The 11,854-nt window shown below is 41.3% G+C and overlaps 1 protein-coding gene across 5 annotated transcripts in view; it reads right to left on the reverse strand.

Moving 5' to 3' along the window:
* Nucleotides 1-255: 255 nt before the first annotated feature.
* The window catches only part of NUP214 (nucleoporin 214), a 44,043-nt gene continuing 32,444 nt past the window's right edge, over nucleotides 256-11,854 (reverse strand). For 2 of the 5 annotated variants that reach the window (XM_030506993.1, XM_030506989.1), the window contains exons 30-36: nucleotides 11,465-11,538; nucleotides 10,816-10,972; nucleotides 8,544-8,693; nucleotides 5,605-5,776; nucleotides 2,023-2,165; nucleotides 1,175-1,199; nucleotides 256-484 (exon numbers count right to left, since the gene is read on the reverse strand). In XM_030506993.1, coding sequence (XP_030362853.1) covers nucleotides 451-484; nucleotides 1,175-1,199; nucleotides 2,023-2,165; nucleotides 5,605-5,776; nucleotides 8,544-8,693; nucleotides 10,816-10,972; nucleotides 11,465-11,538 — 755 coding nt within the window. In that variant the 3' untranslated portion in view covers nucleotides 256-450. The remainder of the gene's footprint in view (nucleotides 485-1,174; nucleotides 1,200-2,022; nucleotides 2,166-5,604; nucleotides 5,777-8,543; nucleotides 8,694-10,815; nucleotides 10,973-11,464; nucleotides 11,539-11,854) is intronic. The other 3 variants (XM_030506992.1, XM_030506990.1, XM_030506991.1) reach the window with 3 other exon arrangements.

The following is an 11,854-nucleotide window of genomic DNA, read 5'->3' on the forward strand; positions in this document are numbered from 1 at the left end:
TGAGATAAGCACGTGGACCATCCCATACTTAAAATTAGCAGGGCAAAACTTCAGCCCCTTCTTAAGAGCCTTTGATAATCAGTCATTCTCTTCAATGAAATATGTGCTGGTTTCTATCACAAACCAACTTGAGCTACTCCCTTGTCTAGGCAAGGGATGAACAACAGAAAGCTAAGTCCAGTACAGGGCTGGTAACCACAGCATACATCTATTTCTTCTAGATGCAGGGAGAGAAATCCTTCCACACAAATAACATCAAGGCAGATAAAATAGTTTAATATAGAGTGAGAACACGTGTTGCATAAAAATAAGCAAAATCTTTTTCTTAAAATAAAAAAAAAAGAAGTCTGAGAACTTGTATTTCAAAGAAAAGCTGTTTGGATATTGGTCATGTGGGTGACTCATGAATGCAGGAGCTATGGCAGTTCTACAGGAGGGCTCAGGATGTTTCTAGCTTCTCCATCCACTAAATCCAGAGGAAGATCTGTGGAGCAAGAACAACAGAAACAACACAACAATGAGTGCTGGAGTCTCCCTCAGGCAGCATTATGTCAGCAGATCTCTCAAACTTCCAGTCTCCCTAATATCAGAAGCTTATGAGAGCACATTGGTATTTCCAGCATCCTTTACCTGAGACTGCATCAACACATCCTAACTAGATAGAATTATGCTTATTCTAGAACCTTCCATCTGGAGAGATACACATGCTCTGCTTGATAGGGCAATTAAGGTTTAAGAAACCTGCTAAAAGTAATCCAGCAGGACAGTGGCAGAGTGGATGACAGAGCTAACCTCGGCTTTTAGTCCTGTTCTTTAACTGTAAATCATCATCTCAATTCAGCCAGAAAAGTACCTATTTAATTCCTTGTTTCAACCTGATAAATGGAGTAGATACTAGATTCACACACACAGCTTGAGCACACACATCATGTGCCTGAGAGGTGAAGAAAGAGCATGATCTGACTGAAAATTCTCTTTTATATGAAAGATTAACCTCACTGGAAAGAACACATTCAGAGCCAGGACTTTGAGGTCTATGCAGTGCCACTAAAAAGGAAACCGGAACTCGTATGTTAGTACTACTTTCAAAGCTTGCTCTTGTAAACCATTCAATTCTTCTGTTCTGATTCTATTTGTATTTTTAATGAAGAGTTGGACAGAAAATAGTACTTACGTGTTAGCTGATCCAAACCCAAACCCTGAAAGAAACGCAAGATTGAAAAATAATTGTTAAAAGGTAAAATGAATGCATAAGATTTGTAGTGAATGTCCCCTCCCACATACAGATTGAAAAGCATTTCTTTCCTGCCTTAGGCCAGGGAAAGAGCAATGGGCAAACAATGAAAGTCAAATCTCCATCTAGAAGAAAACTGACTTGCCTCAGTTCCTCAGAGGGCTTTGCTTTCACTGCTAATCAGCTAGGTCCATTCGTTAGCAGCAACTGCATAAAATGTGCCTGGTTTATTCACCTCTCCATGAGAATAGAGGGCTGCTCTCTGAAGATGGAGCTTGTGCTTAATGCAAGCCAATGGCGACACCAATGAGCATATCATCTCCCAAAGGCTCTGTTCTCAGCCCTGTACAAATCACTGCAGTTTCACCAAATTACATCAAATAAAAATCTGGCTATTGCTGTTCTAGCTCAGTCTTGCACTGCCTCTTCTTTTGACACTAAGTGCTTACATACAGATACCCATGCATATGGTACTGAATAGTCATTATTTCTCAATATTACCCTTTGAGAAGAAAGAACAGCTCTATGAAAGGGGGTGAAAAGCAATAACCTGATGAGAGTGATTTACTGACATGCAACACAGCACATCAGTGATTGAATTACGAGCTAAGTTCTGAGAAGACACTACACCCCTCTTGCAGTTCGATTCCCCAGGACATGGTGCCTTCCCTATAGCAGGAGCAGGGCCAGGCAGATTTTTGACACGGAGCTGAGGATTCACACCCACGTTCCAGGGAAAACTGTACACATGGGGCCTGTTAGGTTAATTATATTTTAGCTTTTCCTACCTCCTCCACCTGTCCCAAAAGCTGAGAATCCACTGCTTTGTGTGCCAAAACCGGTTCCCTGTTGTGAGAGCGAGCCAAATGTCGGGGTGTTCTGATTTGCTAGTGTGCCAAACGATGCTGTGTTGTTACTGGTACCACCAAACCTGCAGTTTAAAGAGAAAATTTGTATTGCAAACATCTTCTAACTTACACTGGAAGTTTGTGCCCACACCTGCAATGATAACAGCAAACAATGATACATCAAGAGAGAGAACACCTGATATGAATAATGATAATTGTTCACTCTGAAAATGCATTTACTGGTTTGGGAAAGACTATTGTACATAAAAACATCTGTTCAGCTCCTATTCTTAATGTACACCAGGTAGAAAGACAAATATGTTCATGCTTACATAAGGTACTTTTTTAAGTGCTTGGAAATACCAACTCCAGCCATCAAATGGAAGATATTATTTCACCCCTGTGCAGTTTTCACCCTTTAAGCTCCAAAGTACAGCATCGTTTTGTTTCACAAACAGGGCAGCAAACACAGAATTGGAATGAGCTGCTAACGGCCAGAGCACAAAGCAGAGCCCAAACTCCCAACTTTCAGATGGTACCTTACCTGCTGCCTACATGAACCACGCGCAGATCTCTCAATTCTTTTCCCTCCCCAGCCCATTTTGAACCACACTCAGTTCCAGTGCTTCCTTGAAGATCTGCACCTACCTGGCACTTCTCCCCACCACCTCTGGAGTACTTCCCTAATTGCTTTTGGGGACTGAAATAAGAAGCATTTTTACATATGGAAATTGGTCTGCTTTCTCCACCCACTCTGTCCAACCAGGCATTGTAGAGCTATCAGCATGACACACTAATGAGACCACAGTACACATCATGGTTCTCTGCCCCCACTCATGATTCAGAATTGGGAGAAGCATATGAGGTGCACTCAAAAAATAAGCTTCAAGTGTTTCTCTAACTTGAACAGGGCAAAATGCAGACATTTTGCATTCAGCTCTGCTGAAGCTCTGCAAGTGCACAATGCTACAAGTACTAACCCAGCACCAGCCCTCCCCTGAGCAGACAGTTAGTTGAGTCAAACAGTGTGCCAGCTTTGCAAGGCTGTGCCTTACACAAGCTCCTGTCATTTCTGACTTAAAATATGAACTGACAGCATGTTAACCCACCTCTCCATCCATCCAGATCTAGTAGACTTTAAATAAAAAAAAAAACACCGAGAAAAAGCCAACAGACACATCAAAATGTATCTCTCCAGATAAAAGACAACTCCTGTAGCAGTGTGACAAGCAATTCACCTGGTAAAGGACATCACCTCTCATATCCCAGACACTATCAACTGTACACACTGCTTCCACACACAGCACTAGATACAGTGGGCAGTTCATGGCCCTGCTAATCATCCCTGTGCCTCTGGTTTGGCTCTTGACCCATATAACGTGCAGATAACTTCAGCTCAGAACCACAAATGTGATTTTCTCAGGAAGGGCAGAACAGGTTTTGTAGTTCATTTTTCAAAGAGAAGCAAGATAGAGTGATGTGTTTTAGAACAAGAGGTTTTTACAGCGCTCCATCTTCTCAGGACTATGCAACTCAACACACAAATCATGTCTAACTGGTGAAAGGAAGTGGAGACGAAAATAGTGACAAGGAAACTTGTGGTTCAAACTGCCTCTTTCAGTTGCAACTAGAAGAACATGCCTGTTGAAAAAGGCAAAGCATAGCATAAGCAGAGAAACAGCTCAAGCTATGGACAAGTTTGGGTTTTTTAAATAAAAAGACATGAAATACAGTCCTCACCTGTTAACAATTTAATCAAACTTATCTTGCCCACATTTTCAGGTCTTTTGTAAAGCTGCTATGCAAAACAGAATTAGGAGGCACTTGAGGTTAGTTTATGCAAGCAAAACATGATTTGCTCACAAACAGTCGGAATTACAGACTTTGAAGGAGCGTAGTGGTTTCTATTTTTGATACCCAAGTCATTTATCAAGTGATGCAGATTTTTCAGAACTGAAGCAGCAATGAATCACATGGATTGAAGTTAGCAGGGTGTTCTCAGGAACTGGGAGCTTATACCACACAACATACTGGCAAGTAACTTCTCCAGAATTGGGATTTTTAAAGTTTCACTTCAAGAGAAAGGCAGAAAGGAAGTGTCCTGCACAGACACTGCGTTATACTGCAGAATTAAACTGGTGCTCAAAATTGTATGGTGAGGTTTGGATCAAATTCCTCCGGAAACTCTGAAAACATCAGAGTCTGCACCTTTCTGCTAGAGAAGAAAGTCTCAAAACTTGCCACAATTTAAGCCACTGAATTACCTTTCTTGAGCCTGCAGAGTGCTTATGCAAGACCTCTGTTTGCATCATCATGCTGCTTGTTCCAAATCCCATTTTATCTTTAAGCTTCCAACACTGCCACTGAACGCATCCAGTTTCTCTACAAAATCCTGCAGCACAATGGCTGCAAGTTGGAACTCAACAAAGTTATCGCTTGGTTTGAAGCTAAGTCATCCCTACATCCTCCTTTGTGGGGATTTAATTAAGCCTCCTCTATTTTTACCCTTTCCAAAGGGACTCTCCAATTTGCTGCACTAGAGTTCAGGATGTAGCAGAACCACTGAGTTGAAGCCTTCCATAGCTCAGGGGTGCCTTGGCAGATGGGCATCTGCCTAACCTCATGGGGAATTAACAAGTTACACTTCTGGATGTTCTAATGTCCCTTACGTAAAGGCAGTTCCTGCTGGAACTAAAAGACAAATGCTTGTGAAATATGTACACACTAAGATTAGGAAGCCATCCAGTTTCCTCTGCTCCCTGGAAGTTTTTCCTTTTTTCAAGTGGGTCTATTCAGTCTGGATATAATTGTAGGGCATGAAGCAGAGTTGCTTGCTGGTGGTGCAATGTTGAAGAAGTGCATTTCCTGCCTATTGCAGAAGCTGCTTTGCAAGGTTTGAAATTGTGTTTACTGAACAAAACAAGGAATAACGTGTTGTCTGCTCTGGTGCCAAGCACAAGCTTAAGGGGTAAAGAAACAGACAAAACCAATCAGCATGGGATAAACACGAATCGCTCCAGGAGCACAGACTGTTACAAGTGCTTCATCCCACCTCCGAAGGTGAGAGAACAGCCTGAATTCTCATTAGTATCTCTAGCCCAAATCTCACAAGCAGATAAGGTGGCCAGACAGTCGCAGATAACGATGTTTATTATTTTCTTTGCTAGGCACAGTTTGTAGGCTTAGATCTGAACTCATTAAGTGTGCACACAGAAAATACTCCTGCATTTCCTTAGACAGTTGCAAGATGACTCACATCCCTTCCCCTCTGAATCTCTAAAGCTAAAGATTCAACATAGTAGTTCCAGCATTAAAATGAGATCATACACATTATTTCCTTTGGGAATGAAGTCTTCGTTCTCTGCCTTTTTATTTTATTTTTAAACTAACAAACCAAGGACACTTAGAGCTTAGCAATCAATCACAGAATATATTCTTTACCTTAATGCAGAAGTAGCTAAGCATAATAGTCTTTGTCATGCAAGAATGTTGTTTTCCCCATCCTGGACCCTGGTGGCTTACCCAAATCCTCCGGCGCTGGCTGCTGCTGTACCCTCGCCGAACACTTTGCCTCCCGTTGAGCCCAGAGGGCTTGAAAAGGTTGGGGCTGAACCGAATGCTGGCACCCCTCCGAACCCAGGGGATCCCCCAAAAGTGGGAGGGCTGCCAAACACTGGAGCAGCACCGAAGCCACCTGAGCAAAACAGAGGCAAAAAAGGAACAAGAACATCACGTAAACAATAATGCAGAAAGAAAAAGAGAAAACAAAGAACTAGATTTCTAAGCAGACAATAATGGGGCTGTTCATCTTATCATATGGACATAGCATTATTTATAGAACTAACTGTCACACAGCTTCCAAACTGCAGGGTATAATGGATAAGAAAAGTGGCTGAAAGCATGCAAGAAACTGCAACCAAATTAAAGAGACTAGCCAGAAGAAAACCATATTCTGGGTCTCTTGAACGTTTCATCACAAGATCAACTCAGTCCTCAGAGCTGTATTAGAAGGTGGTTATATATCATACATGCTTGCACACTGTGAAGGAATCTCTACTGGGTTTATATAAAAAAAGACCAATACTTTAATTGTGAGATAGAAATGTGCACAATAACCAAGTTACAATAAACATACATAGAGCAGGTGATAGACTGATGCTTTTATTATTGTTTAAAAAAAAGACATATCCTTCCTTCATCATAAAACTAGCACTCCTTACCAGAAAAAAAAGCTTAGCTTATGCAGTCAGTCTTAAGTAAAGCTCTGCTTATCACCATTTAAACAAGTTACTATCCAAAAGACCACATAGAACAATGCAAAATGAAGTGTCTCCTGCAAAGGTCAGCTCTGTGCACATTTGCTGCTATGGCCTGGTTGCAGGCTTTTACTCTGGCTTCTAATCTAAAGCTCTGGAAGGACACACAAGTGTCCCGCAGACAGAACTTCATGCACACAAGTGCTCAAACTGGAAGAACTCCCTTGTGCAATGGGTAAGTGTCCCTCACCTCTCAAGATCAGATAGTAGATAGCAAGCTTGGTTTTTAGGTGCTCCCGTGATGCAAAAAGACTCAGGTAGGGTATTATCTAATCCTGGTTTAAGTGGTGGAAACTAAGATGCATTGATTAAATGCCAGGTCAGCAGAATTGCATGATTCTGCAGGGAATCAAGAACTGAACTTTGCTCTTGGCAATTTCTGTTCAGGGTTTAGCTGCCTTCTACAGCTTTATCTGGACTTCTACCAAGATGATTTTCTTTTATATTCATCTGCTGGTATTACTGCCTTGTTTCTAGTTGACATTGTGGAACGTGAAGGACACCTGCTCTTTCTCTGACTAGGGATGAGGATGGGATACCACCACACATTTTAATACCCTGGGTGAAATTCCAGTCCATGTCAAGGTAACAGATACTGTTTGGCTGTAAACACAAAAGGTCTGGAAAAAAATAAATGGTAGGCCTGAATTATTTAAACACAGATCAGGTATCTTGTTACCTCTATCTCTAGGAAGTCAGAGTATTTATCACAGGGGCTGAAGCTTTGCTTGGCATTAACTCTCTTTTGCAAAGCATATTAACACGTTTCATTTTTCTTTCTCCACTATTTGTAAGTAGTGAAACCAGGACAAAGGGGAATTCAAATCAAGTAAACCCTTGGAGGGGAAGACACACCATTCATTTCAGTATTTAGCAAATATAACCTGAGGAGGGAAGGATCTGAGCTCTGTGTGAGTGGATGTGCATTCTGCAGAAACTACTTGAAAATCCTCTTTCAAGAAGAATTCTGAAACTAAACTAATCAAAAGCAAGGAAAGAGTTACTGGGTGAATGAAAGAACTTCCGTCAGCAATGCCTTTCTCCTCCTCTAGCAAAAATAGCAGAAGGGAGGTATGCCCGAGACAAGAAACTCAGTCCACTACCAAGTGGAATGCAATACTTGAGAGACACCTTACAAAGGGCTGCTGGATTTGATAGCACCATCATTATGCTCTCAGCCACTTCACTAACATGAGAGCAGAGCTAGTGACAAAGCAGAGAGCGCTTCCTCTCAGTGCACTACTTCTCCAAAGGGAGTTCATGAGCACCATTGTCTCAAGACAACTTCAAGGATGACCAAACCTCTACTACTTCCCCCAGTAACAAAGCTTCAATAGACACTCCTGGAGCACAATATCTATCTTCATCACTGTGCCCTATAAGAATGGGCTGAGGATAAAGGAGAGAAGCTTTGCTCTGTCTGACCCTTTGGACCTCCATTTTTGTGTGATAATCAACAAAATGAACATTTTGCCACTCAGTTCTAATGGACATATCACAGTCACCACTACTCTTGTGGCTCTTTCTTTGGGCAGATGACAGTAAAAAGAAAAGAGGTTTTGTGAGACTTCCAATGTTTGATTCAATTAATTCAATTGACAGAGAACAGAAGAAAGGATGATGGCAGGTCAAACTGATTTCAAAAGAGAAGGACCTGAAGCATGCCTGATACGAATTTTATGAGGAAGCTTTCCCACTGCAGGCATCTGTGCTTTCACTCAAGTGAAGAAATAGGGACAAAAAAAAGTTACAAAACCCAGAGTGAAGTTTCGAAGATAATATTCCAAGGAAGCATCTAAAATAGGAAAAATTTCTTCAGTTTCATATTTTGTATTCTTCATTATATGGTACATAAGACCAGAGCTAATTCACACAGCTCTCTGCTCTTAAACTGCAATGGGAATTTCTGGAATGAACATCTGAAAATGTAGTTTATTGGATGCTTTTCTCCACAAGAGATTGTAAATCTCTGCCTTGAATCCACCAGCTAAAGCTCCATTCACTAAGCCATTAGTTAGTTATTTATTGCTCAGAGACAATTCCTGTACACGTATCAAGTCCAGGCTGTAGATATCTGAATGGTAGAATACTAAATATCTCACAGATAACCATGGGTGTTCATAGTGGATGGATTAAACAAAGTACCTGCTTTGTTTGGACTGGAGAATCCAAAGCCTTGAGATGCCACACTTCCACCACCAGAGCTGAAAGTGCCCGTAGGCTTCTGCTCTCCAAAAGATGAGCTGCCAAATCCAAAAGTCTTCGCTCCGCTGTTTCCAAATAAGCTGGAAGAATCTGGGGAGATGAATAATACTTGTGAAGTTCATAACAGACAACAGCCTACATTACACTTTATTATCTGGATTAGGAGATCCCCAAGCACAAAATGAACACCACATTGAAAACAGCACTCTGCAGACAGAAGCCAAATTTTCCCCCATTCCTACAGGGCTTTGTAGTTCCATTGAGATCCATTCTGGATCTCATGGACCACTAACAACCCTTTATTGCTGCAATCTAGGAAATCGCAGTGATGGATGATTTGTTTAGTTGCATCCTGTGCCACAGTCACTAAAAGACAATCTCTCAAGTGAGAAATCACAGTAGCTAGAATTAGTCTCTCTTGACAACACAAATATGAGTCTCCCACAAATTAAAGATTCTCAGCTGTTTTGGCAATGGCCAGTATTTCTTAACATGACTATCTGACAGGATCTTAGAGTAGCAGCCAAACTTTTCCAGCCTTACTGAGAAATAACTCAAGTTTTCTTCTTTCATAAGGCTACACAGAGATTTAGCATCTAGTGGCAGGACACAGAATAACCAAAGCTTCTCTGTGGTGAACCATCTGTTTTATTTCATCACAAAACCCAGCGCTGCAATAAAGGAGGGATAAATTAGCAAGGTTAGAGGACTGACCTCAACCGTTAATCCCAATGGATCATTAAAGATGTAATAAATGGATTTGCTCTCCCAAGACTTGAAGTGCTACTTCTAGCCACTTGCAGCTAATTCTACAGCTTCCCTTTGTTCCCTTATTTTTCCATCTTGGACACTGCTTCCCCTCCTTTGTGCTTCCTACCTGCTGGACTCCACCCCTCCTGCTTTCCCTTTCTGCCAAACCCGTGTCACAAGTGATGAAATAACAAAGGTGGGCAGTCTCATTAAATAACAGTCGCACTTCAGAAATCATTATGAATTGCTTTTGTGACATGCAAATGCATGGAACAAGTGCAGATCTACACTTGCTGCACACAAAAGGCACGAGAGAGCCTGCTAGTATTTTCAACTAATTGCTAGAGCAAACAATGGCATATATGCATCTCAGCTCAAATTTTAGGGTATTACCAAGACCTGTTAGCCCAGAAAACTCAAAACTAATCTGTTTTTAACTCGATTCTGGCATTCAAAAAATAAATCTTTACACTAATGGACAGTGATCGATTCTTGCCTTTACAGTTCATCCTTTATAGCTTCTAGAAAGAATTTCTAATAATCCCTTACAGTCCCTGGTGCAAAGGAACCTGTGGGTAGCTTTAATTTATTCTTAACTACTTTTCATCCCTCTTGTTAGGTTGGCTGGACAAGAAGCAACATGTGGGAGGCTTCGTATGGCACCTCACGTGTAGATTGATTTAGCAAACACGCACACGTGGACTGATACGTTTTAGCTGACAACTGGAGCAAAAGAAAGGACAAGTGCTGAGTCCCTCCTCCCAAAGAAGGCTTCAACACAATTCCTCTCATCTACCCAGCCTTCACGATGCTTGTAGGAGTGTATTTGTGAGAGACCCACCCTGCCTACCGAATCTGGGTAAAAACTGATAAAATGAACTGTAATTCTGCTTCCTTGACAAAACAGCCACATCCCCAAACCAACCACTGAGCATATTTGTTTTTCTTTACATCCATGTGACTGAAAAAATTCACATCTCCTCCTAGACACGAAAAATGACAGAGAGCTTACCCATATGTGTTAGCCATTTTTGGGACAAAGCTGAGGATACTGCTATCCATCACATACTTGTTAACTTGGTTTCTCTTGAGCACAGATTATTAACACTGCCCAGTGTTAGAGGAGGTTAGAAATAATTAAAGCTTTCTAACTTCCAACCAAGTTGGAAGCAGAAATTCAGTTACAAGAATTTGGAATATTCAATTTTAAAGAAGCATTTGGCCACAAATTCCCTACAGAACATAGATATTCTTCACACTTGCTGCATCTGCTTTTTTGTTTTCCATAAACCTACAAGAAAAATTCCAGATTACGCATCATGCATAGTCTCTGTTACCCTTTAGAAGCCTTTCATGTTAACACAGAATTTACTCAAACATGACTAATGGCAGAAAAGCAGATGGGATCCCAAAAGCAGATGGAAATCACAGCACATTTTGTATTCTTGTTTTGTTCACTTACTCTGGGAAGCTGCAGATCCAAATCCTCCACTGGAGGAACTGAAGGGATTCTTATTGGCTGCATCCTGACTTGGCTTTCCTCCCAGACCACTGAAGAAGCCTCCACCTCTCCCACCACTTCCAGCTCCAAACAAGCCTCCACTGGAAGAAGATGGCTGCTAGAACACAAAAAGGACAAAAAAAGGGATTTAAACAAAGTCAAAGCAGCACATGCCCCCAAGGCAGATTTTTCTGTTTGGCCTATTCCTCTGGATGTATGAAAGATCCGATGAACCAGTAAGCAATTATCTTCCCACATGTAATGCAGTGAAATCTTATTTATGTCTGTCTTAAACCTTGTCTGTGGTACAGAATAGTCTTTGAAACTTGCCCTCCACTGTCCACTTGGCATGGAATAAAAGAAGGTGACTTTCCACATGTCTATCTTATCCTGCGTGTGAGAAAACATTTATCTCTCATACTCCTTGGAAAACATTCACGCAGATGCTGCTTTGGTGCCCACTACAATAGCAAATACTTTCAGTACAGACTAGGACACTTTTTACTGAATACGTCAAATTGTATGTTTTTATCAGAAATAGGCAGGGAATCCTGAACAAGTCCACTATACATATCAGTCTCTTGTTTCTACAAAAGCGATAAGTACTTGCCTGGCCAAAGACGGTGCCTCCAGTATTAGCTGCTTGGCCAAACACAGAGCCTGTGTTACTGGAACCAAAACCTGCCAAGAAAAGAAAGGAAAATAAACCCCATGACTATTACTAGGGTGTAAGACAATTCAGGGAGGTGACACTAGTCCAGAGCAGGGAGAGGACAGGTCTCCCACACCAAAACACAGGATACAAATGATGTTACCAAATGTATTTAGGTTGGACATATTTACACAAATGGCAAATTCCATTGAGAGTTTATTTGAAAGTCACTCTCCTTTTCTCTTTGGCCAGCTTCAAACAGAAGACAAAAGGCCAATTGTGGGATTGTTGCTAACGATGTAAGAGAACTGGATTTCTCTTAACATTGCTATAATAATCCTCCATGTC

This window comes from Strigops habroptila, chromosome 15 (assembly GCF_004027225.2).
Source record: "Strigops habroptila isolate Jane chromosome 15, bStrHab1.2.pri, whole genome shotgun sequence".
Taxonomy (NCBI): domain Eukaryota; kingdom Metazoa; phylum Chordata; class Aves; order Psittaciformes; family Psittacidae; genus Strigops; species Strigops habroptila.